The following is a 27043-nucleotide window of genomic DNA, read 5'->3' as shown; positions in this document are numbered from 1 at the left end:
GGGCGATGATACGATGGATAACAAGGATAAAAAGAACATATATAAACAGAAATTCCAAAACCCACCAACCAGCTGCTGGGTGTGCAGCAGAGCAGACACGCCCTAGTCCAGAGCCCATGGACTAGGGCTGGGCAATATAAAATATTTATCTCGATCTGTTTTTTTTTTTTTTTCATAAAGTAATTATAAAAAGGCGTCTCTGAAAGAAATGTTTATCCCAAATGTATCTGAGGCACAATTTTGAACAAACAGCTGTAGATAAATATGAGAAACAGCTGAAAAACAGCCTACTGGAATACATAAAAATATAATTCTAACGCTACGTAGACCCTCTCGATATAAACGAAATGACATATGAACTAAGGCATTAGTTCATATTATATCGCAATATTTTTCAAATCTCAATATACTACCCAGCCCTACCGTGGACCATCCACCTGTTCTACAACATTCTGCTTTGTTGAGCTGTTCTTCTATCTACATTTTAGAATCGTGACTAAAATTCAAGAGAGGCGTCTTAGATTGCAAGAATAAGGAGTTTAGGAGTTTCTTGGCTTAAAGGCAGAAAACAGGCGGCCTGGTAAAAGGAAGAACAAGACTTGGTAAGGATTTTAAAAGACTTGGTACGATTTTAAAAGATACCCAACTCCAGCAGTTTTATTTTTCAACATTATTTTTATCTGAATGCTCCCAAAAAAGGTTTATTGATATTTTTTTCCAAGTGGTCAGTGAAACCCGTGATTAGTGACAGGAAGACGGCCCGCCACAGTGCACTTTCAAATACCTAGGTAGGTTGTCCGTTTGTTAGGTGTCCAGACATGCTTTCTCTGAACTTTCTCATCCTTGCTGGACAATTCATTCCCTTATCAACTCACATTTGAGGTGAAGATATTATTCTGGACATCCATCACGGAAAATCATTTGACTACTGTATATGACAACCCTGAACACATCTTAGAGGGCAACACTGTGATGTAGTAAAAAGTTTTTATTAAGAAAGCATTTCATTCCCTGTCACACTGTTCTGTTTTTTTGTTTGTTTTTTTTCAGCTGGGTCTCACACAATGACTTTTGCTGTGGTCTGGTTACAGTTCCCAGCTTGCACATAAGATACAGAATATGTACAATCTGAGGCAGAGGAAACAGGTCAACCACTAAGACAGACTTGGGGGTGGGGGGGGGAGTCTGTTTATAATGGAAAATAGATTTTGGTGTTATGTGTTTTGTTTTTCTTTTGTAATATGCATAACTCGTCCACCTCGTTAAGCAAAAACTAAAGCATTCCATGCAAGAATAAATACAAACAGTTCAAGTCATTCAAACGTACAAAGCAGTATGACAGCTTCTCACTGCCAAGTCTCTAGTCAACACCAATGCACCAAATAAGCTCAAAATGCTCTACAGGACAGCAGTTGCACAGGTCCATCTCACAGAGTAAGTTTAAGAACACCGAGGTCCCACAACAACAGTGTTTGATCCAGTATTTAGTCCTTAAGACTTATTGCCAAATGAATTACTTTGTATCTCAATATTACCAGTCCTCAATGTGCAAAGCCAAGGCAGCAGAGATTTGAAATTCTGCTGATCAATCAGTAAGGGACAGATGTCCTTGCTGTTAGGAATAGTGGCCCTTGTCATGCCAAGTCGTCATCCATGGCTTCTTTTCCAGGTGGCCCCGGCTGTCTTTTGCAGAATTTACCACTCTCTCCTCCCGTCTGATCCGAACGGCACTGTAACTGGGAACCTTGTCTTCATACCTGGCCCGATTAAAGAAGCCACACTGCAAACACACAAGACAAAGTCAGTAAATTCTTCATGAAAATGGCTTTTAAAAGCATCCAGAGAAAGCCAAGCAGATGGAGATTGTTGTGCCACGATGAAGTGAATCAACTGAGAGGTGCGCCTCTCTGGAGAAAGGAACTGTTTTAATAGCCCTGGTATTTAAGACAGGGAGTAAAACACTCCAGACCAAGTGACTGCATGTTCAGAAGCAACAAAACACGAACAATAGAAAAGATCATTGAGTGCAGATCAGCCCCAATTATATTCTTTAAAGCAATAGTTAACCCAGTCATTGCTTATCAGCCATCACCTCGGCCATGCAAGTGAACTGATGCCCGCAATCTCGTGTGAAAACTCACGTGAGAAATGGTCATTCAGCGCCTACATTAGTATTTCTATCACAGAGTGGGAATTGCCCATTGCTCGCTTTACCAGAAAGCAGCACTTTTATAGCAAGACGGAGCAAGAGGGAAAAGTCTTTATATCCGACAGACCCAGGAATTTTACGCCCTCACGTTTTATGCATTTGACGTCAGCTTCTCTTTTTCTGATGGATCCTCTTTATTCTTTTTCTCACAGACTCCACACTGAGGAGAGGCAAATCATTAGACGTGCGTTTGATCGCATTACCTGCAGTTGTTCTGCTGATGGTGGTAAGACCAACAACAGGTCAAAATTAAAATGACACAAATATATGTACTGTATATGTGCTTAACTCTAGTTAGAATAGAGTGTTTTTTTTCCATCACTCCTACCTTCCAAAGAAAGAAAGCCAGCAGGCCCAGCAGCAGCAGGCCAAGCAGGATGGACAGCAAAATGATCCACCAAGGCACTCCATACTGAGCAGCACGCCGCTCTGGAAACACAGTCAGTCCCACCTGGAAAACAAAACAGAAAAAACATCAGTAGGCTATTACTTTAATAATCGTAGGCTATCTGAGTGAAGAAGCAAATACCCTTTAAAATATTAGAACTGTTCTGTGCTATCCCAAAATCTTAAAATAATCTTAAAATACTCTTGTCTTTTTCTACTCTTCTCATTTTCAGCCAAATAAAGGAAGGTTGGAATAAATAGAGCCTCCCGATATACTGACTCAGTACAACATGGCATTGTTTGAATTTGCTAAGACGCTAAACGTCAACTCTGTAATTTGGTTGTCTTAGTTTTGAAATATTAAGAGAAATCCTGTTTTACTGCAGAGCTGTGTAATAGACCCATTCCTTTCTCACTCGCAGGACGACGTCTCCTCTGGGCCTGATATACGTAATTAATGAGTGATCATGATAGAAAGGCTGCCAACAGCTCCTAGATAGTTAATAAAAAAACAAATAACTTAATAATCTAACAGGACACTACAGCTTGTCACCCTCAGATAATAAGTTAGATAAAGTTACTATTTATTGTTGAAAGGATCTTGTAGAAAAAACTGCATCTCTAACTATACGTTGTATGAAAAAGCTGGTGGAATTAACTGCATTTGTACATTTTCAAGTGATTATCAGCTCAGTAGTTTTGGGCTATTTTTGAGGAATTGTTTTAATTTAACCTTTATTTGTGGAGGTTGTCTCATTGAGACCCAAGATCTTATTGATAAAAAAAACCTGTTTTGAAAAAACAGCAACAGAAAAGTACTGACAACAGTACCAATACAAACTCTAATGGTGCACGTCTCATTGTTTTCATGTGAGGGAGAATTTGTATCGTTAAGACAGTTTAGATTTTAATTTGTATAACATGCAAACAAAGGCATTCTGTAGCCAATTCTTTAAAGGAAACTGGAATCAGCTAATATCAGTATTATTAGATCCAAGCTTTATAAAATCAATTAGAAATTGAGCACAAAAACCCAGAAAATTGCATCCTCAATACAACTCAATACAATTCAATCCAATACAACTATATACTCTTCTGCCTGATTACGATTAACCATCTAAAAAACAAAGGTCCCTGACTATCCAAAAATTATTTAATATTTCCATGTATTCTGCTGATGCACAAAGTCAAAATCAGTTAAACAATTATTCAAATACAATATGACTGTGCAATACATTCAACATGATTCAAGGCTTTTTATATAAAACTGAATGCAATGTAATAAAGGAAAAAAACATAATGTTCTTGTTTTGTCGGAATTTGTATCATAAAATATATTACTTTTTTTATTCATTTACCTGAGTCTCAGCATTCTTCAGCATTGTGTTTGTCGTCGCACTCTCAACATGCAGAGAAGCCTTCACGATCACCTTCACATGATGTAACTTAGAGTAGTCCTGTTTAAAAGGATAGGAGGGCTGCTTTAGGTGTATTTAGGAAAACTGCGAGGAAACTACTGACTTCAATCATTTTTGCTCACCCAGTAACCAGATTCCAGGATCATTTTAGTTTAAAACAAAATTCAGCTAATTCAGAAATTCTTTAATTCAGTTATTTCTGACACTGTCCATAAAATCTTTGTGTAAAAAGCAATATGATATAAAGTAAATATGGTGTTTGATATCAATACTAAAAGTAAACAATCTTATGATGAAATCCTTACAAATAGTAAGCTTCAATAAAACTTGTTATATCATATTATTCTGATGTTGGCATGTTTAGTATATCAATCTAGCCCTCTTCACTTTTGCAATACAATAATTCTGCACCTATTACCCAACTTAGTTGAAAGATAAAGTAAAATATAACTATATTGAAAGAATGGTTTAACAAAAACATTTCAGGTTCAACTCATCTCAAACCTACATGAAGGAGCTGAGTTAAAAAGGCTGATTCCAGATACCTCTATGAAGGTGCTATTCCACAGTCGGGAGCTCAGAGTGATTGCTGCATTACTGTCCAGGCCCCCCAGGGGGCACTTTATTGTCACACATGTTGCTTTATTGTCACATGTCTGTAAATGCACAGAACAGAGTTACAATTGAAGCTTTCACTTTAACTGGAGGAGCATGCAAAAAAAATCAAGTGCTGTCACTTTACCAGAGTTTCAAATTCCTTTTTCTCCGTTAAGCGTGAAAAAGTGTAATCAATCCCTCCCTGGGTGTTTCCTGCCGCTCTTCTCGTTCTGCTGTTAATCAAACCCTTAAAGCAGAGCAGAGTAGAAGACTCATCAATTTTTTCGTCTGCGCCTGTCAAAAGAAAATATGGTGCTTTGCAAAAGTACTAATACCCATTGAACGTTCTCACATTATGTTACATTATAACCCAAACCATTACTCTATTTTATTGTGATTTTTTTTATTTACTTATTTTTTTAACAGAGCAACAAAAAGTGCAGAATTGTAAAGGAAGAATCATACATGGTTTAGTTACTTTCAAATAAAAATAAAATTTAAGTGTAGCACACATGCGTATTCAACTCTGTTTATTCAGATACCTCAAAATAAAACCGATGCCATCAATTTCCTTCAGAAGCTGCCTACAAAGCAAATAAAGTATCCCTGTATGCAATATATCCCAAAGCAAAAGTGTTGTTCTTTGAGGGCCTCAGAAGTTAGTTAGATTCACATTTGCCTCAAGGCATGTAGAGGGAACAGGAAACACAGTGTGTCAAAAAAGGCGCCCTGCTCAGGTAAGACCAAAGCGCAACTTTTTTAACTTATTAAAATGAAAAATGCAATGCTTTCTGCCAAACTAGCACTTTCATATTTTCAAAGTGAAAGTTTTCAAAGTTGACACTTTGATGGAAACTAACACCACCCACACTGTGAAACACAGTGGCGGCAGAATAATGCTGCGGGTATGCTTTTAGCCAACAAGGACAGGGAAGGTGGTCGGAGTCCTGGGAGGACGGATAGAGCTTAACACAAGGCAGTGCTTTAAGTAAACATGTTAGTGACTGCAAAACATTGGAAGCTTAGATTATAGGGGCAAAATAGTAGCTTTAACATTTGCAAATGTGTAAAAAAAATCCACAAATTTGTATTCAAGATCTGCAAATGTGTACTGAGATTTGCAAATGTGTAAAAAATACAGCTTTGTGGATTTTTTACACATTTGCAAAACGGATTTCACACAAGTAGTTTTACACATTTGCAGATTGTTGTACAGACACATAAATCTCCTCACACATTTACAGATTTATTTACACATTTTCAAATCTCACTGCACACACACAAATTGAGATACAGACACACAACTCTCCACACACATTTGCAAATGTTAAAGCTACTATTTTGGCCCCATATCAGGTTCACCTTCCAGCAGGAGACCAACCCTAAACATGCAGCCAGAGCTACCATGGAAAGGTTCAGATGAAAGCATTTTTATGTCTTAGAACGGTCCAGTTCAAATCAAGACACAAACTCAACTGAGAATCTGAAGCAAGTCTTCAAAATTATGTTCACAGACTGAGCTTAAACTATTTAGCAAAACATAGCTATATTTTACTCTCTTCTTGATACGCAAGCTGATATAGACCAACTCTGAAATCTGAAAACACCAATATTTGTTGTTCTGAGATGACAAAAGGGGAAAAGTTCAAAAAACTGCACAAATACTTTTGCAAGGAAGGTAAATCTTCAAGCATATTTGTTCACCAAGTTTAGATGGTTCTCTTCCCTGGGCGTGCAGTTGATTTGCTCCACTCCTGTGGAGCTGATCTTCATCAGGTAGAGCAGCCACTTCCCGTCCTTCGTAGACTTTGGCCACTCTATTTGGAGGGTGGCAGTTCCAAGGTCTGTCAGTCTCTTTCCCAAGTTTATTATCTGTAATCAATTGATCGAAGCATTACTCTTCAAACCAGGCAAAAGGAACAATAGTTTGAAAGTTCAATTTAATGCTTTTGTAAACACAGATCGTGTATGGGGCGAGACAAGCAGCCTCCCTGGACTCACCCTGAACTGGTGTGTGATGGCGCTGCCAATGTCACTTTCAGTCCTCATGGCCGATTCACCTTTGACATTCCCAGTAAAGTAAACCTGAGATGGTTTGACATGTCTGGTAGGTTTGTAATGGACAGTCAGTTGCCTGAATCAGTACCGGTGGGGGAGTTTTTTTACACGTTTAAAATCCTTACCCTGATAAGGACAGCTGCAAGACTACGGCCACCTTTGCCGTTGCTTTCACAGGCGTTAGATTCTCCTGGTTACTCGTCCTGTAAAGTTTACACATTGCTCAACTGAAGATCAGACATTTGCAAAAAGAAGTACGCTGCTGAACCAGGAAGTGAAGCCAGAGCTGCGAACGGTTGGTGATGCAGAATCAGATATTTACGTTTGTAACTTAAGTTCGACCTCCAGTTCGGTGGTGCTGAAAGAGATGCCCGCTGTACCCAAAATAAGGTAGAAGGTTGTCTATGAACACACACACATAAAATATAGTATTTTAAGTGTTAACAGTTGTGCTTAAAAGGAGTTAAGAGTATTTAAACATAATATCTTCTCACCCTTGAGTCCCGTTTGAATGGATTCCCAAGCTCACACTCAGCCATTGATCCATTTTGATTTGCTGTGCAGGTGACTTGCAGCTCCTGCAATTGATAACAAATCACGCTGAGAACCATAAATTGTGAACCTGGTGTTGTAGGGGGCAGAAAGTGCGAGGGAATACGCAACTCACGTCTGGTGAGACACGGTAAGCAGAATAGGTCAAGGTACTGGGGAAGTTAGCGATTACAGAAGCTTCATATGCATCTTCGCCGTTTAAGTTATCCACGGTCACCTCCAAGGCGATGTCTTTTTGGCTGCTGAGCGTCATCACCGGTACGCCATTCTCCCTTTACATAGATTTATAAACCCATATGCTGATGAGCATGCGGTGTATACGGCCTCATCTATTTCACTGTGAAATGGCCTTCTCTGGCATACGGGGTGTCACCAGAAGTTCACCACAACAACCAAGCAGCATGAAAAACAAGAGTGAAAATGACCCTTACATTTTCAAAGGAGTGAATGTATCTTCATCAGTTGTTCGGTAACCATAGCGATATTTCACCAGCAGGTTGCTTTGACACACCTCATCCATGCCACATCCTTCTTTAAAAAATTCCACCTACAATCATTTCAGACGGAGACAGTCAAACTGCGACATTAACAACATTGAAGGGACAGAAGCATTTTGATTAATTTGTTTACGCTGTAGGTTTCTTTTAAACACACCTGTTTTCTAGCTGTCTTTGCGTCGTTGGCATCAAGGACAGGTGACAGCTGAGAAGTTTGGGTCTGTCTACGTTCACGCTTAGCATCTTGAATCTTCACAGAAACATCAATGGGGATTGCCCGTAGCTTGTCTTTAATATTTTCCTGTAGGAGGGGAACATTACTCAAAGTGTTTTCCAACCCGTGATGTGTTTTAATGCCACAGCAATCCTGAAAGCAAAACTACCTGTATAGCAAGTTGGCGTGTAACACACTGCTCCTTTCCTTTTGTGTCCATAGTAATGGTCCCTTTGGATTTATGGTTAACATCAGAGTCAGAAGGTTCTGTGAAAATTGCCCTTGGTAACAGACTGTTTTTCCTGCGGTCAGCATCCACCTCCAGAGTGTAGGCCACCTCTTTATAGGACAGGAGAGTGAATGACTACATGTTTGGTAACAAAGTGTTGTCGATTGTAAAAAGAAAAAAACAGCACAAAAAACATTATAAAATCTTCCTTAGAGCTAATAAAAGTATTTCTCAGCTTACTTAGTTTTGGAGCATAGCTGCTTGGGTTAGCAGTGTAGCTGAAACAGGTCTTTACTTTCAGGCTGTGGAAAGAGAGCATTTTAACCAAAATCAGAACCTGTAAACACTTTCTTTTTTTAAGATTTAGGAATGATTACTTCTTGTGTGATGTTTGACAACTATAGTGAAATCGGTCAGAAATTTGAAGTGAAACAAAAAACAAAAAATGCTAGTGTTTAAAGGGGCTTATGAGGACTGTACAAGAGTTCTGCACTTGATTGTTAGTGACACATGAAATGTCCATGCCAGGAGGAATTTTGTTTTCATCTTTGCCGCCTCGAGTTAAAGAAGAAATTTCTCTGTTCTTGCAGAATTTGTACAAGCATAAACCCAGGAATCAGTACACCCAGGTTCTCAGATTCACGTTCTCTCAGATAGATCTCCCTGAATGCTCTTCCTGGCGGAAGCGGTGGGGTGGAGCAAAACGAACATTTGGGAGCCAGTGCTTGGCTACAAGGTTCCCACCAAAGAGCTCTTCCCAGGCCTGGCTCTGGGGCTTTTCCCAGCTTGGTTCTTACTAGCTATCCACCCTGTTTAGCCTCTTAAGACCCAAGAACTTCAGTCTAAACAAGGGCTTTTAGACACTTAGAAAAAAGCTGAAAAATATCTGTTTCTCTTCAAACATATGTGTTTGATTAATTGTCAACCTAGTTTACAGATCTGCCAGGAGAAATAAAAATATATGTTTGAAGAGAAAGGGATAATTTTCAGGCATCAAAGAGCCTATGTTTAGACTACAATTATCAGGTCTTAAGGGGTTAAAGCAACATCCCTCCATACACGCTGGTTTTCTCAGTCAGTTAAAAAAATAGGTTTCTATGAGCAAATATTATTATATATTAAGAAGTACATCTACATGGCTCAATTTTAAAATGCCAAAATGTAAACTGAAGGAGATCTGGCAAAGCGCTACCCTCTCTGCACATGACTTTGTCTGGTAGTGCAAATACAACACAATTGCAAACACTTCTCAACCAACTTTTCATGAGTCTGCAGCTGATTTCAACTTCTGTATTATTAATTTGTCTAAATACAATTGATTGGCTAAGTGAATACACTAAAATGTTAACTTTGTACTTATTTCAATAAATAAAGGTTTAAAATAGTTCTAAAATTAAGAATTATTTAAGCTTCAATTGCATTTTGAAAGGGCACCAGTTTTTCATGAAATTAGGTTTACAGTAAAAGTTCCTCTGCAGACTGGAGGACAGACAACAGAGACAGCCGTACCAGAAAGTGTTGCCGCAGTTCTTCTGGCTGAGGTCGATTTTACTTGGTGAAAAAGTTATTTTCTTCCGGATGTTAACAACCGGTCGGGCTCTGTGAAGAAACAGTTCAGTGAGGATTTCTGTAACTTTCATGAGCAGCACTAGACAAGATTAAGGCATCAGCTTTAACTTTCTCACCTGTAGACAAAGACAGCATCTGAGAGGGATCCGACAGCCATGTCTGGATAAGAGTTTCTGTCCAGGTCCATGTTGCCTGCTAGAGAATACCCAAAAAGGCTGACTCCCAAAGGCTTGCCAGATAATACCTAAAACACAAGCATCGTTAAGATGTGGGTTACCTATATCGAAAAAGATTTGATCAAATCATCTTGCAAAATATCTACTAATACCAATCACAATATTTTGAAGACTGGAGGCGGAGGATAAATAACTGCAGCAATGAAAAGGCAGTCCATCGGCATAAATAACAAATCTATATTTAAAAATGTACAACTTAGTCATTAGAATCAAATAGATTTACCTCCCGCCCCCATTAAAAACAGACAGAAAGGGCTGAAATCACAGTAAGGTTCCTTTTATAATCATTCCTTTTTAGATCGTGTCACATAAACTCACTACGACATAGAAATAAATCGTACCTCACCCTAGATAAAAACACCATGGATTTTGGGTTTCATTTTGTTACAAAAAACAAACTAGATTTTAACATACAGTATTTTAATATATCAGATAATATTGCTGCAATTGCTTAATAAAAGTTTTGAAGCAATTTTAAAGCAGAAACATACAAAATGTTGCTTATATAATCCTATCCTAAAGCACAGGATTTTATCCCTTCAAACCACAGTCCATTTAATGGCACTAAAAAGCTCCAGTTTAGCTGTGAGCGATGACGTGCTAGTCAGAATCTTTAAGATCCTAACTTTTTTCAGCTCAGTGAACACACCAAGGTGAACGCTACTTTTTTATACGTTGATGACAATACCACTTGTGCATGCTGTTACAGAGGCACGACGTCTCAAACTAAGCTTTTTTAGTATCGCTAAGGTGTTATAAGGGAAATGAAAGGAAAACACAGAGACATAAGAAACTATTTAAAAAGAAATTGTGTTTTCTGTGACACATCAAACATGCAAGGCTGCAAGAAAGTGAGAGAAAGCTGGAGAGTGACGCCTTCAGCAAATAATGGGAAGACGAACTGTATTACAACAATGCTGTTTTCAGCTTTCAATCTATATCACTCAATGAATTATGCTGAAATTGGATACATGGGGAGCCTTTTAAACCTCTGAATTAACTATCTACAGTCCCTAAAATCTAGACACATAATCTAAACCTAAAGACAGTTTAAATGTGAACTCTTCAATAATTCTCTGTATGTTTTAAAAGAAACGGATGTCTCACTGGTGTGACACAGCATCTGTATCACCTCAATATTGGCTATGGGAGGTATGGGCGATATCAATGCTAAATCTATTTAGAAGGCTCTTCAGGACAGGTTGCAGCTAAGTGCTGTGCAGAAATAGCAAAAATATCATATAATTAAATATAAATAAAATACCAAAGTGATAATAATCTAAATACATTAAAAATAAACATAGCAAACTAGACAAATGCTGCCCAATCAGATAAAATACATACAAAAAATTAAAATGTCAGGCTTAGTTTGGGTCAAATACCAAACAGTAGAGGTAGGTAGGTATTTAAAGTGTCTTCAAATGCCCCTAGACTGTGAGTAGTTCTTATATGGATTAACTTCTTAAATTATTCTATAACATTGGAGTAGCAACAGGAAATGCTGAGAGTCGGAAGTTAGAGAGCTTTGTATGGTATTGCGCCATATCACATACCTGTGAAGCTTTGTCTGAGATTTGTCCTGTGGCAGATCCGTGATAAATGTAAACTTTTCCCGCACCGCTGTCTTCATGAGGCGCTCCAACTGCAAAATCTGACAGCAGAGCATTGTGCTTCAGCCTCTATTCATGCTAGACGGTGTGAAGAGCGATCAACAACAGCACACACGCTGGTACACTAATGATGCCAGCTTACCATGGTAACCATCCTGGTTGATGTCTCCCAGGTTTTCCACAGCCAGGCCGAACATAGAGTCTGCTGCTCCATCTATTCTGGCTGGTTTGACTTTGTTCCACCTTCCAGCCTTGTTGATGTAAATGTAGATGGCTCCTCCAATTTCTGAATCCTTCTCAAAGTACTGAGGGGCTCCGACCACAATGTCCTCCCAGCTAACGAGCAAGAAGATTATAGGCTCATGAGAGTTAAGTTAAAATCAAGATGAGACCAGAAGTTAACAGTGGGTGGGTCACCCTGTACTCCTACCCGTCTCCATTGAGATCCAGCACAGTCAGATCGTATCCAAAAGACGAGGCCAGGCCTTCCCCTTTAAGAGTGTACTCCTCGAGCATTACCCTGGTGGATTCCCCTCCTGTCTTTAGCAGAACCACCGCTCCACTGTAGTAAGCTCTGGGAGCTCCTGCTACCACCGTCAGCTGACCCTTGGTGGTCAAAGATTTCCCAGAGTCCAGGGAGAATCCTGAAATACAGACAATAAAATAATTTATACCAGAGGAAAGTGAGTTGGTAACAGAGACATGGTTGGTGTTATTACAGCAGCTTGCTGAAAAAATCATACTGTAAATCTTGAACCTATTAGCCACATTAACATCATCATATTTTTCTCTATTGGAGTATTTTAGGTGTCCATCTATCTGGCCAAATATCCTATGGATATGCAGTATGAATGCCTTCTAAATCAGAATCAGCTTTATTTGCCAGGTATGTGTAGACATACAAGGAATTTGACTCTGGATTGTACAATGCTCACAATGTGCTTACTAATACAATTATACAATGACACAAGAATGCAGTAATAAAAATCAAACAGTCTGCAGTATAGAAAACACATATGAACATACTATAAACAAGCGGGCAAATTGAGACAATAATGCAATGGTGCAATGAGCAGAGCGCAAAGGATGCAGGAGTAAATATAATTTCCATTGTTATTATTATGTACATGTTGGCGGTGGAAGTGATGTACAGGTGCACATACAAACATTAATGACCTCAGTGTGATATTATTATTAATAATAAAAATAATACATCTCATTTTTTAAAAGCACCTCTCAAAGCATTCAAGGACACTGTACAGCACATGCAGAACAATAAAGATAACGCAACAAACAATAACAGCTACAGTGAACCAGCAATCACAGAGAGTATGCACTTATGAACAGGTGGGTTTTTGAGTTTAGCCTTGAACTGGAAGAGGGTGCCGCTGTTACGGATGTCTGCAGTGAGAGAGTTTAGCAGCAGAGCGGGAGAAAGCTCTGCTCCCCATGGTGCTGAGGCGGGAAGGAGGAACAGTGAAGTGAACAGAAGAGGAGAATCTATGGGTGCGGGAAGGTAGTAATGATGTGAAGAAGATCAGAAAGGTAGGGGGAGCGATGTAGTGGATGGCCTTGAATGTGCACAGGCTACAAGGATTTTGAATGCTATTCTGAATTTAGCCAGGAGCCAAATGGAGCTGATGCAGGACTGGGTTGATGTGATGAGATGATGGGTTTTGGTTATAATGCGAGAGGTGGAATCCTGAACGACTTGTAGCTTATGGAACGATTGTTGAGGAAGGCCAAGGAGAAGAGAGTTACAGTAATCAACTGCACTGTACTTCAGAAGTTCATGGCTGAGGTTTGCTCTGTTAAAGTTCCAAAGAACACTGATCAGGGATCCTGGATGTTTTTCTCCATGTTAGTTTCCTGGTCAGCCATGGGCAGCAACGTCTCAATAAAGCTGGCCTAAGGTGGAATGCAAACAGCTTACAGGTGGGTTACCAGACGTTCCAGGGGACAGTCCCCGTTTTGGATGACCTGTCCCCGGAAATGTCCCCGATTTCAAGTGTATGATGAAGGAGTAAAAAGGTTCAGCGCAACAAGAGGTATTTACCTTCTGCTGCCCTGACGTAGTAGAAGAGCTGAGCCGAATGTACCATCCCCACCACGTCGTCGTTACAAATCAGGCAAAACAAACTAACCCCCAGACAGAAGCCCCATTTACACTATCCTTTTTTAACTTTGCCGAGAGCAGTCCGAGCTCGTTAACTGAGATAACTATTGAGTGTAAATGGATCGCAAACTGAACTGAACCGTGCCAGACACAACCGATCTGCGCTAAATCTAGACCAGTTCGATGGGTGGGCTCGGCACTGTTCTTCAGTGGCTCGGTTCTCAGATAACAAAGAGCGCATGAGCAGACCGCGTCATCTCCTTACAGTCAGCTGACTAATTTTGCGGTTTCAGACATTCATAAAAATACTAGCTTCCCTACCGTGCTACACAGTTTCCAGTGATTGATAATTCTGCTTAGCAGTGTGATGAACCTCAACGTCTGCCATTGTTTCCTGCGTCTGTAAATCCCAATTAGACGTTCATTTGTCTTATCCACGTCCCAAAAGCCGACTCCGTCAAGTAAATTCACCAAAGGTTGCCTTCTTCGCCTGACTCAAACAATGAAATATCACAATTATAACCAAACATAACTTCCTGAATGTTACGGGCGCCACCATTTTGATTTTCTTAATTCCCTCCTTCAATCCTAGAGAGCAGTAGTACCGTAGATCGTGACTAGGAGGCAAGGAACCGTGCTAGGGTGATGTGTAAATGGACGTAAGAACCAAGCTCGGCATGGTTAACTGATTCAAGCTCGGTCCAAACTCGGCATGGATCAGTTAAAAAAGGGTAGTGTAAATGGGGCTAGAGACTCTGCGTGGTCGTCATTCTGCCCCCCCCCCCCCCCCCATGATTTTAGAAGCAAAGCAGGAAAAATCTCCATCTGTCTTCCTATCAACTCTAACCACTTTCAATGTCCTTTCCAAGGAAAAGCATCCCTACAAAATGCTTCAGCTGCCACCAGCATCATGGCGTTGTGTTAAGGGTGATGTGCAGTGTTGTTTTTCAGACTTGGTCTCATGAGACCCGCACACTTTTCAACACGTTTGCTGTGCCCTCTACCTGCACTGAGGTAAACTGCAAAAGAAACATTTATATGGCTTTCTGGAGTCCATATTACCACTCTTTCATAAGTTCAGATTTGTGGAGTACACGACTAATAGTTTTCTTGTCAACATTTTCTCTGACCTGAGCAGTTGGTCTCTGTAACCCCTCCAGGGATTCTTGGCTACTCTGATTAATCCTCCTGTTGCGAGGCCTGCAACTTTAGGTGGATGGTCAGATCCTCCTAGGTTTACAACTGGCCATACTCTTTCCAGTTTTGGATGGTAGATTGAACCGTGAGCCATGAAAATGTCAAGGCTTGTAATATTGTATTATTTTCTAACCCCACATTAACAGATGTACATACCTTACCTGTCTGATGTGTTTTCCAGTCTTGCTGTTTGTTGACTAATGTTCTCTAAGAAGAATGGTAAAAACTTACAGAATAACTGTTCTGAAATTAAATTACTTTAAGACTGACTTTATTAACACACCAGCTGACTTCTAAAGGCAGATAGTGACACTGGCTTTAAATTCAAGGGCATTAAAGTGAAGGGTCTGAATGACAATGCACACCACATTTTTTTGGATATCCTTTGTGAATTATTGTTCTTTCATTTCATCATTATAAATTAAATTGTTTCTACCATAGGATCATAAAAAATGCATCTAATGGTCTGGTTATAGCAAAGCAACACGTGAAAAGGTTCAGGGGGTATGAATTTGAGCGCAAGGCACTGTAAGTACATATTTTACCCATGTAGCTGTTGGGAGGAGCAGGGACCAGGTCAGGGTCCTTCTCAGTCTCATCTCCTGCCTCGAATGGTCCATCATCATAGATCTCCAGATCTATGAAGGTGTCGTTCTTTTGTTCCAAGCGTACCACGCCTTGAAGCAGGAAGCAGAGGAGAAGAGAGAAAGATTATTTTGCTTGTTATAACAGTCTGCTAAACCCATAACTAAACCATTTTCTATGAAGCATAATGGCAAACATATGAAAGAGTATATGAATCAGTAGTAGAACTACTTTCTTGTCAATAAAACTAAGCTTCATATAGAAGATGTTTATGGAACTATAAATTCTTGCCTTGTGCAATTTCCCAAATGATTTAAACCTAAACTACCTTTCCAGTTGTAAGCTCCAGGAGCCCCAAAGATGAAGTAGTGGAAGTCCTTGTCAAATGTTGCAGAGAGGCCCTGCTGGCAGGAACCAAACCTTTCGTGGCCCCGGTTCCGATTGTCACAGAAATGCCAGCGTCCACCATCTTCACTTGATCTGCTATTAATAGTTAGGTCCTGACTCAGCACATAGCAACGGCCAATGATGTCACGGGTTTCGAGAGAAGTGTTGACGTTTTTCTGCCGCTTGTAGCGATGAGCACAGGTCTGCCAGGGAAAGGGATAGATACAGGTGATGACTGACAGATTTTTATGGTTTTTAAGAAACATGTTTGCAGAAGTGAGCTTTGCCAGTCTCAGTGTGCTTTAAGTGTGATGATGAAATAGGAGCCTTACTAAAACTTTGCCTCCTGGTCCCTGACTGCTCACTGTCACCCCCATCCACTGATCTTCTTTGTTTTCAATTGTTGGATCCTCTATGAAGGAACAGGAACAAAAGGAGAAAAACAGACCAAAATCTTTAACAAAAAAATAAAAATCCAAACTGTAAAAAAAAAAAAAAAGCTTTTAATGAAATGCAGAAACATGGATGCTCAGAATTCTGAATTTCCTTGCACACAAATGCACATCTTTCACTCTTCTGGCCAAAACTGCTGAAAAGGCCTTTATCATGGTATTAGACTCTTTTATTCCACAGATTAAACTCTTAAGTTTCATCCAGCGGTCAGATGAAACCCTAGGTACTATCTTCTCCTGTCCTATGATCATGACGGGTTTTCTTGGAATCCGGTCACCACCACCCTCTAAAACCTCTTTCCTTTTGAATTCTACTTTTTTTCTATTTCAAAATTTTAATAAGCTTTAGGACAGAAAAGTAGAACTCAAAAATATGTACAAAAGGACTCTGGACTTGAGTTTAAGAGAGAGACATTGAAAGAATTTTTAGTAAAGTTAGACTTTATTCAGGCTAATGATCAATGTTTATTTTCAAGTTTCCCAGATTTCTTTTTTGTTGTAATAATTTTTATGTTTCTTGTATTTCATTTCTTGTTTTATTAATCAAAATATATTAAGGTGATTACAAATAGCATCAGAAATTATTTTACTCCTTTAGATTTTTATAGATGTCAGACTGAAAGGAAAATATCATTTTGAATACATTTAATGGTCAACTGTTTGTATTCAACCTTCCCTGCAGGTGTGTAAAGATATACCTTACCATCATTATCAAAAACAACTCTTGTGCACGCGTCAGAGTTCATCTCACACTTGTAGAGTCCTCCTGTCACCTTAGATTTTTGAGCCTGCCATGCTTTGGCCTTTGGTGCTCCAACCAGCAGCCTGCAATAAACACACACATGAACACAGCCCATTCTTTCATTAATGCATAGCAGCATCTTACATTGCCCTCTGGCATGAGTCAAACAGTAGTCGAGAGTAGACAGACAAATAAATGAGCACTAAATCTGCCACCAAACTCAAGTTCAATGGTTTCGATCTGATAAGAAGCAATTGATTTGCAAATTGATCTCGCTTTGAGCCGCCAGTTCTCACGCTCATTTGTAGAAAGAGCATGCTTTCTTCATATGCTTTCCACAAAGCACATGAGCTATCTTTGAACAGATATTATATTCAGGTTTAAATTTGTAAAATATAAAAAAGTGAAAAAAAATTAAAAATCATATACAGTTCTTTGTGGGTTTGCTGAGGTTTCAAATAGCTGCAGGTAGTGCAGTGCTGCAACTGTTATGGTCCACTACTGGCCAGCAGGCAGAAAGATGGCTCCTACATTCATCCTTGCTTACAGGGAAAAACAAGTTCAGGTATTTTAAAACATTTTGTGATCAGTATTAAAACTAACGGAGTGCCACCCATCTCTCTTAGTAGGCTAAATTCAGCTTCAGCTAACTTAATAACAGCCAGAACAACAAAAAATAACAATTGGCACAATTAGAAGGTTTACATAAGAACTTGCTCTATATTTAGCAGGTGTTTGTTGTAAACCTTTGCTCACTTTACAAAAAACAACAACAACGTTAAACACATGGTATGGAAATTATTGTTTGAGTGATAAAGCTCCTACATTTTGTTTGTTTAGTTATTTTGTGATATTTATTGCCATAGCGATAACACAAACCTGCTTGAAAAATAAAACTTACCCTTGTCGTGTAGGCTACTTCAGCACACCCATTGCATTAAATAATCCAATTGTATCACTAAACAGCACACCATATTTGAATTTAATTAAATGTTTTAATTATGTTGATATGTACTGATGCTCTCATGGAAACACTGATGGAAATAAAATTGTTCTAACATCAAAAGTAGCAACCCAAAGTGTACCGTCAGCTTTCTGGAGTTTGCAAACATCATGTATTGAAGTTTATTGTAAACGAGATAATCATCATTGTTATAACTCTCATTAGTTATTCCCCACGTTCATAACTATGCCATAAGAGCTTATTCAATGGTATGATAAAAATACTCATCCATTTACCATAATAATTTTACAGCAGCATGAGTCACTGTTACTTTTATATTTTAAATAACAGCAATTAGTACATGTTATACATTTCTGTTGCAATTTCTTGAAATTGTGTTAATTTTACTTCAGCTATATAGATCTCATATCAGACCATGTCTACTGCATACAGTACACAATATTAATAAACTGACCTCATTCTATGAACACATACGGTGGCTTTATTTGCCTTTCAAATGACCTTTGGGGTTAATGTTGTGCAGCATACTGCCTTCATCAGATTTAATTAGGGAAACCATTTTTAGCTGGAAAACAAAGCATCCTCAGATGCATACAGGGAATTTACAGAGAACGACCATATAGCAGAGCTGAGATCTGCCTAATGTGATTAGCAGATTTGCAGCACAGCCCTAACTCGTCCACTCCTCAGTCTGCACAGCAAGGATCTGAAACTATTTCCCAAATTTTCAGAGACAGTATAACTTATGATAAATGCTGCCATACTGAATACACAGAACGCGTGAGAGGAGTTAGAAGAAAAAAAACAATGTCTTTTTTAGGACATACTTTACATCTCTAACTGCATGATGTTAATGTAACTTTTCTGCATTTAAATACATATTTTTAAGGACATATTATTCTTCTAGGACTTGACAGCAGAAAGACAAGCAGCTGTTTGTAGAAACAGACCGATTATGCAAAACAGACAAGTGTGCAGTGTTTATCCCATTTCTCACCGCTGGATGGGTTTGGCCTGGTTTCAGAACCACGCAACTTATAATTTGTGTTCTCATCCGCCCATCATGTGTCCAATCAAACTTTTTTTTTTTTTAACGGAAGGGGACTGTGTGGCTCTTGAAATTTGATATCACAGAGGCTAGAGACAGTTCCAACACATTGTTGCGCTGGAGTAAACAAACAAAAAATCATTCTGGACAGCAAACATTCGCCCGTGAGACAGCAGACCCTGTTTACACAAGAGGCGGGCATAATTAATGGAACAAGTGTAAAGTGCAATCGGGGGTCATTTACACTCTACCCCTTACATAGGATTTAAGAAGGAAAGTAAATCGTCAGCAATCAAATCTACTCACCTGATTATCAGCAGATGGAACTATCTATCTAGTAATTTGCTGCTCTGAAGCATTCAGGAGAGTATTATGCCAAGAATGAAAGACATCAGCAAAGACCTTAGAGAAGCAATTTTTTACTACCCATTAATCTGGGAAGCTTTATCAGACTATTGGCAATCTTCCAAGGAGTGTATGATCCAACAAACTCAGCTCAATGCGCTGAGAAATTACAACAAAAACCAAAAACAAAATCCTGGGTCTACAGGTCCCACTTATGTTGTGTCGAACATAAGATGCATGTTAGCAGAAATGGAGAATAAGGAGGAGTGTTGGGTGTTTGGAAGGATTGAAACAGCAAGCCTCTTCTTTCTGTGAAGGTATGGCAGCAAAACTACTACTGTTTTGCTGAGTTCCATGTGAAGGAATCATAAGATATCTCAAACAATGTTCTTCAGAGAAATGAGACCAAAATAAAGATTGTAGGCCATAATGCACAGCTCCCTGTTTAGCACAGCAGAAAACCTACAATAGACAAAAATAAAGAAATGACAGGCTGCTATGTCTCCGTCAAAGTCCAAACTTCAACCTGATTGAAATGATGTGGTGGGACTTCAGTGGAGCTGTGCAAGAAACGCCCACCGGCCACAACAAACTGAAGCAATGCATGGCCAAGTTCACCCACAGCAATGTGTGAGGTTCATTAAGCCACCCAGAAATAAGCATCTTCAAATAATTGTTGTTAAAGATGGTCCGACAAGCCACAGCAGTATGCAGTGTACTTTTTTTTTTTCATGATGCCACTGACGGTCGTAGAAAGCTTGCTTTTTCCCTGACTGTAAACAGGAAACTGGGTCCTTATGTTTGAGGTCTTTGCTATGTCCAAAATTACTTAACAGATTTTAAAAGTCTCCTTACTTTAACTGCAATGTTGGGCAAATCATAACCAACCACAGTCTGAGTTATTGTATAAACATGTAATTATTGCCATTTCACATTGCGTAATTCAGAACACAAACTAATGAAAAAGGAACTGAAAGTTGACGGCAACAGACACGTTACAGCTTCATCGCAATCCACAGTTTTGCAACAAAAGTACTGACATGATGTGATAAAACAGACCCAAAAACTGTCTCGTGACAGCTGCTCAGCTATTTCTCTCATTATTTACCGCCAGCAGAGGAAACCCTGAGAGGCAGGATTTGACCACAGGAAGAGAGAGAGTGTGTTTGGGCCCAACTGCGCCAAGCCTGACAACAGAAGCACACAAACTCTGACAAGCCACTTTATTAGATACCCTTGATAATGCGTATAGGGATTCAGCCAATCCCATGGCAGCCACCTAATGCATCCAGACATCTAGATCTGGTTTTAAGAGCACTTGCTGAAGTTCGAACCAGGCACCTAAATGGGGAAGAAAGGGAATTACCCATTGAGCCAGATGTAAGACAGGCCTGCTCAGTTGACATTTTCAAGTCAAAACCAATTTGTTTAAAATGGTGTTTAAGTTATGAGCTGTTAGCATTTCTCTCTGTTGTGCTTTTAGTGCATTTTAATTGCTTTTTCGTTCTTTTTTATCGTTATGCTTAACATTTATTTTAAATTTTTATAGTCTTTATTTTTACTTGGATTATTTTTACTGTCAATTTTGGATCTGGGTATTTTATTTTTCTATTTTTAAGTTTAGCCTTGTGATTGGTTTTTCAGTGCAACAGTTGATTGAAAACACTTGCTAACGTTATCAGAATTGGCATACTTTGAGGTGCACTTGGGCAACATTTAAACGCCAAAGCCTGTCTTTTTTTTGCTCACCATATTCATGCCTTTACGACCACAGTGTACCCATCTTGTAATGGCCATAACATAAAGCTCAAATCATCACAAACTGGATCTTTGAATAATTAAAGTAAATTTTACTGCACCTTGACAGCCTCCACAGTCACCAGATCTCAACTCAATAGAGCACCGTTGTTAGGTGGAACAACAATGTGAATCTTGTTAAATCTTGAAAAGTCAAGGGCACTCTGAAGGTAGAAGTGTTCCAAACACGTACCAGAAAGGTATTTTCTGATAAAGTAGCCAGTGAGTGTTTTCAGAAAATGGCAGCGTGACATAGAGACAGCTTCCAGCGCCCACCGGAGAAACATCCTAAGAGAGGTGTGCAGCTGACTTTCTGTCTTCTTGAACAGACTGTGTTGCTTAGCATCATCGTTTGGCTCTCTATCAACTGCCAAATTGGTTGCAGATCCACAGGTCCATGACAGGAGTTACCCAACCTTTCCCCTTATCCATCTGTCTGCACTGAGCTTGCTGAATCTGACGGGCTGAACAATAGCTGGGTTTGGTGCCCAGATGTAAAACTGATTTATGGCCTTTTCGGCATTCTTGAAGCCGTTACCTTCAGCTCCTTTCCCTTTGATGTTAGATAACCTGGAATAACCGGAGGGGATGAGCACGGGGGCTAAATCTCACTCACATGCTTCTTCTTTATCAAATACACAAACCACATGCTCCCACGCACAACGCTAACCTCAGCACAAACTTTCAAGGCACCTCCCAGTCTCCCCACTTAGCTGCACTGCTTTCTCCTCTCCCTAACAGCACGTGTCTGCGTGTTTTACTATTCATGCTCATCTTCTTCACACATGTGCACGTATCTCCATATCTCCTGCACCTATGCAGGTTCTCTCCTCCCAGGAAGGTACAAATAAAACTTTTTTCATGAAATGAGAGACTGCGAAATAGTCAAGTGGGACCAAAAGCTGGCATGAACGACGGGCAATGAGAGGGTTGTGACTCACCGTGCACACCCAGCTGTAAAACACGGCAACACTTAAGTATACATGTTGTTGCAAAAGACCTCCAAGAGCAACCAAATTAAAACAGCAGGAACAACCGAACTATCTGTCTCCAGATCAGAAGGCAGAGCCTCAGTGCTCGCAGTTGCAGCCCGTTTTTGCACCATTAAACACACACACACATCCACATGCAGCATGCAGCATGCAGCATACAGCGATACACATTACCTCTGTCAGAAATTACAGTTTTATAACAGTAACATGAGATCTATTTTCATCCCAGACTATAATAAAAACCATCATATCCACACAGATGCCAAACCAGCTGACATTTGGCTCAGTGGATGTATCTGCGAGCAAGTGGTTCAGTGTTTACCTTTATAAGCTGAAAAGGGGCAACTCTGTGGTGGCTTTAGTCTTGTGCTGGTGACCACGTGTTTTCCATTTTAAACAGGACGAGGAAAATGAATACAAGCAGCTGTGTGTGTAGCTGTATTTTAAAAAAAAAGTACAAAATTATACACCTAACATGCTAAATTTTAGACTGATCTGAATCATAACAGCTCAGGGGAAGTTACACTGGGAGCAATCTGTTCTGATGTTCAGACAGTAGCCGGTTTTATGAAATGGCCTATATGGCTCACTGACCAGGGCGGGTGGCACAGGGAGCCACAGCCTTGGGTGCAGCCTGAGTACTTGCCTGTTTTGTGTCAGTTGCATTACTTTTATTATCCATATTCCTTCAATGGCAAGGTGGAATGCCGTGATGTTGTGCAACCACTGTAAGAAAATCTGACATCTGTGCACTGTGGTTGGCTGAAGCTGCTATCTAATTTCTAGCATCTGACTCGGGGCTTCCATAAAGAGAAAGTTTTTTTTTTCTTACAGGATTTGGGACTGCATTTTTTTTAAATATGTTCTATATTGCACAGAGATGCTTTAAAACACAGTCTGGACTCACAAAACCTTCATTTTGCTTGCAATATGTATTCAAATAATTTTTTGGGCATTAGGATCACTTTAGATTCTTGTTGGGTGCTCAATAAAGAGCCAACAGATCACAATTAAATCAAGAATTGGAATACTGTTCAGTCACTGGTGTAGAAATTACAAACAAGGAGTTGGAGCTAAGTAGCACCATATATTTACACATACAGTGGATCTCAAAATGCTGGTAAAATGCCAGACTTCTTTGAACTAAAAAAAACATAAACCATCGTAAAGTATGCTTCAAAACTTTTTCCACCTCTTCATGGGTAAACGACTATCAGCATGTCACATCTTGATTCACCACTATTAGCTCATTCAACCTTGCAGAAACTCTCTAAATCTGTCAGATTATGAGGATATACCTCTTGTCTGCAGTCATTCTTTTTATTATTTGGACAAAGGCTTAAACTCGCTGTGATTCTGAAACCTAAATCTGCGCTTCCAGCTTTCTAGCAGAAGCCCGAAGCTTTTGGGGTCCAAACTGACTTCGTTTGGAAGGACTCATCTATTCATTTACATATAAAAAAAAAACTCAGCTCTATGTGAAGAACTGTACAAATTTGCAAATCATGATGCAGCTACCACCATTTGAAACTGTGTGTTGTGTTCTTGAGAGATGCTCAATGTTGTTTTTGTGCCAATTATAACTTCTTGGGTTGTTTAAAGAATTTAGAAGTCTATTGTTTTAGTCAAAAACCTTGCGATATATACCTGGTTTGAACACAATTGGATGGAAATGCCTGGGGATCGATCATTTCTGTGTCGAAACTAATGACTAAAATACCTTTGCACATTATTTAAAATCTCCATTCACAGGCAACTAAAATTAATTCCAACATTTAACAGTTAAAGTGATGTAGCTAATGGTACACTTTTGCTTTTGACAGTATTTTTCAGACCATACTAATAAACACACTCAGGTTAAACACACCATTAGACAGCTCCCCTCTGATTATAAACATAACACTATTATGTTTATATGTTTATAATCAGAGGGGAGTTTATTCTGTCTAGACCAGACTGAACACTGTTTCAGTCTGGTCTAGACAGAATAAACTTGTCTGTTCTGATTACGGTTTAATGCAGCGTCTATCAGATAACAGGTGGAATTTATACTGAGTAAACAACTCTTCAAACATCTTTTCATCCGAACAGATAAGATGTTTAGTCTCTTTAAAAAAAAAACTAGTCTCACCTAAACACAACAGCAGAACAAAGAAGAGTAATCACCTGCGCAGGCGTGTTGAAACCTTTTGGAGGAAGTCCAATAAAAACTGATAATGAATAACCAGGAGGGGAATATTAACAAGTGCAAACTCGGTGTTGAACTCACGACAGGTGCAACAATGTACAGCAGGTATTACACTAACGGTGGAATTTGGTGCGTTTAAAGACATCCCGTTCGGCAAAAAAAGCGAGAAAAAAAAAACACTTCTGAACAACCTGCGACATACCTGAGCTCATATTACCACGTTATAGAACTCTGTTGATACTTTAATGGCTCCCAGGCTCGTTTTTTTTTTTTTTTTTTTTTTTTTTTGCAAAGGAATGCAGTGGTCCCGCAGACACTAAGAACCTAAAATGAACTTACTGTCGTCTAATTTGCACTGACGCCTTAATTACACGGATACTAGAGTTATTATTAAAAAAAAGAAGAAGAAGAAGAAGAAGAAGAAGAAGGCGCAGCTATAAAACTCTTAAGACGCCACAAGCAAAGCTCCCCTTAAAGGCGACACTTTGCTTTTCTGAGTCATCTTACATTCTCTTATCCTCCGGGTAAAGCTGCCGGTGCATGGCGAGGGAGAAGCCGAACAGGCTGCCCGGGTCCCCGTCTCTCCTCAGGAAGTTGTCGGCGTCCAGGTTGAAGGCAGACAGCAGCCCCCCGCATGCCAATACCAAGGCGAGCAGCCGCAGTCCACGCGTGTCGTGGCCCTCCATGAGAGAGCGTGGAGGTTCCCTGAAGAGGAGAAAGGTGCGTCTCTGGGGCAGAAGGTGCAGAGTGCGACAGAGAGGGACAAGGAGGGCTGAATGTCCTCAGGCAGCTCCTCCTACCGTTCTTTGGTCTGCCACACTCACCCACACAACAAAACAAAGCAACACACCATCGGAGAAAAGGATAGAAAACAGTATTAAAAGGCTTTTTTTGTTTGTTTTACTAATGAAAATATGAGCATTGTGCCAAGCATATGTTACCCTGGTACCACACCTAAATAACGTGTAGAGTAATCTGAGTGTAAAGCAGACGGAACAGGGAAACAGGTTAGTCCTAAGTTTAGAGTAGTTTTAAAACAATTCTCCCAGCTTTAAACATCTCTCAAGAGATCTGCCCGATCCATTCCCCGAAAAATGGAAAGAGAAAAGCTGTCCCCGAGACGTCACCCTCCATCCGAACTGGCAGGCCAGGCAAGGGGAGCATCAGCAGACAGGGGAACTGGGGATGACTCGGGAGGAGCTGCAGCAAGCCGCAGCTCAGTTGGGAGACGTTTGTCACAACAGGACTTGGCAAATCTGACCTTTATAGATTGGCAAGAAGGAAACCACAGCTAAAAGATAACTCTAACACATTTTGATGCTCGTAGTTTGCCACAAGCCACATAGGGACACAGTAAACATGCGGGAAAAAAATTCAGTCAGATGAGACCAAAACGAAACTTTTTTACCTACTTGAAAAATAGTATTTGAGGCAAAAACATAAAAATAAAACAAAAAAAAGTACAAAAAAAAACAAAAAAACACAGCATGCCCTCTGTGAAACATGGTGGTGATAAGTAACATAATGCTGTGGGGAGGTTCTTCTTCAACACGGACTGGGTAGCTGGTCAGAACTGATGGGATGATCGATGCCGGATACGAGTCAATCCTGGACGAAAAACCTGTTATGAAGCTACGAAAAAATTGAGACTGCGGTAGAGATCCGCCTTCCAGCAGGAAAATGGTGCTAAACATATAGCTAGAGCTACAATAGAGTGGTTCAGATCAGCAGACAGTATGCAGGCATAGCGATGGCCCATTTAAAGCCCACACTTAAATCCAATTGAGAATCCGCCACAGGACTTTAAAATGTCTGTTTAAAGATGCTCTCCGTTCAGTCCGACTGAACTTGAGCTATTTTGCAAAGAGGAAATAAAGAAATATTGTGTCGGTGGAGGGGATCTGTCTTTAGATGTGCAAAGCTTGTAGAGACGTTACAGTACCCAAAAAACCCTGCAGCTGTAATTGCAGCAAAACGTGGTTTTTATAAAGAAGAAATTGAAAAATTTCAAGTTGTATAAATACCTCTGCAAGGCCCTGTACACGTGCAGCAATTTAATCGGTGTTTCAGACTACACTGGCATCCTCTGACAGTAAATCTCCTCAGGGTGCCACCATGATAAAGGCAGCTTTTAAACTCCCTTGGAAACAGGCATAAACGCACAAGTCCCACAACTAAGAAAACACTGGGCAAAATAATCCGCACGCTTGTTCCGATTACAGACAGGCATGTCCCTCATGAAACATTAATGCCGCTCTAGATGTTCATTTCGCCGTACATACCAGCCCATCACCTCAGAGAACAGTTGGCAGAGCGATAATGATCTAGAGTGAGAGTGACAGAGGGGAGAGCGGTTCAAAGATTTAATGTTGTAACAAATCTCTTATCGTATTTAGAAATGTAGAAGAAACAACCTCCATCTGAATATTTAATGCTTAAAATGTGTTTAAATGAACAATCCCTCTGGAAAAATAGCTGGAGACAAAGCATCACCATGGCTATCGAGTCTCCTCTAAAAGGCGCTTTAGCCTGCATGAGTCACGACACCAGAAGAAGTGTGAAGCTGGAAAGGGCACAGAGCAAGACATTAAGAGACTCCCTTCACTAGATGATTTCCAAGGCATTCCACGAGACACCGAGCCAGAGCTTGTCCT

General features: G+C 39.8%; 1 protein-coding gene across 2 annotated transcripts; it reads right to left on the bottom strand.

Moving 5' to 3' along the window:
* Window positions 1–970: 970 nt before the first annotated feature.
* itga6b (integrin, alpha 6b) lies at window positions 971–25158 on the bottom strand. Of its 2 annotated transcripts, XM_036129147.1 has the most exons (26): window positions 24897–25158; window positions 17017–17138; window positions 16194–16273; window positions 15803–16064; window positions 15435–15566; window positions 12007–12220; window positions 11719–11912; window positions 11520–11617; window positions 9847–9974; window positions 9671–9760; window positions 8402–8463; window positions 8102–8271; window positions 7876–8019; window positions 7653–7768; window positions 7337–7493; window positions 7164–7247; window positions 6992–7071; window positions 6795–6872; window positions 6613–6715; window positions 6316–6483; window positions 4757–4858; window positions 4560–4670; window positions 3955–4053; window positions 2538–2660; window positions 2298–2369; window positions 1657–1780 (listed from the first exon to the last, which is right to left on the bottom strand). In XM_036129147.1, exons 1-25 carry the CDS (start codon window positions 25073–25075, stop codon window positions 2301–2303), a joined length of 3165 nt encoding a protein of 1054 aa, XP_035985040.1. In that variant the 5' UTR covers window positions 25076–25158; the 3' UTR covers window positions 1657–1780; window positions 2298–2300. The 2 variants fall into 2 exon arrangements, with proteins under 2 accessions (XP_035985039.1, XP_035985040.1); XM_036129146.1 differs by lacking the exon at window positions 2298–2369 and having other exon boundaries at window positions 971–1780.
* Between the last annotated feature and the right edge of the window lie 1885 nt (window positions 25159–27043).

The sequence above is a fragment of the Fundulus heteroclitus genome, unplaced genomic scaffold (assembly GCF_011125445.2).
Source record: "Fundulus heteroclitus isolate FHET01 unplaced genomic scaffold, MU-UCD_Fhet_4.1 scaffold_141, whole genome shotgun sequence".
In the NCBI taxonomy this organism is placed as follows: domain Eukaryota; kingdom Metazoa; phylum Chordata; class Actinopteri; order Cyprinodontiformes; family Fundulidae; genus Fundulus; species Fundulus heteroclitus.
This window is presented reverse-complemented; position numbering and strand designations above follow the sequence as displayed.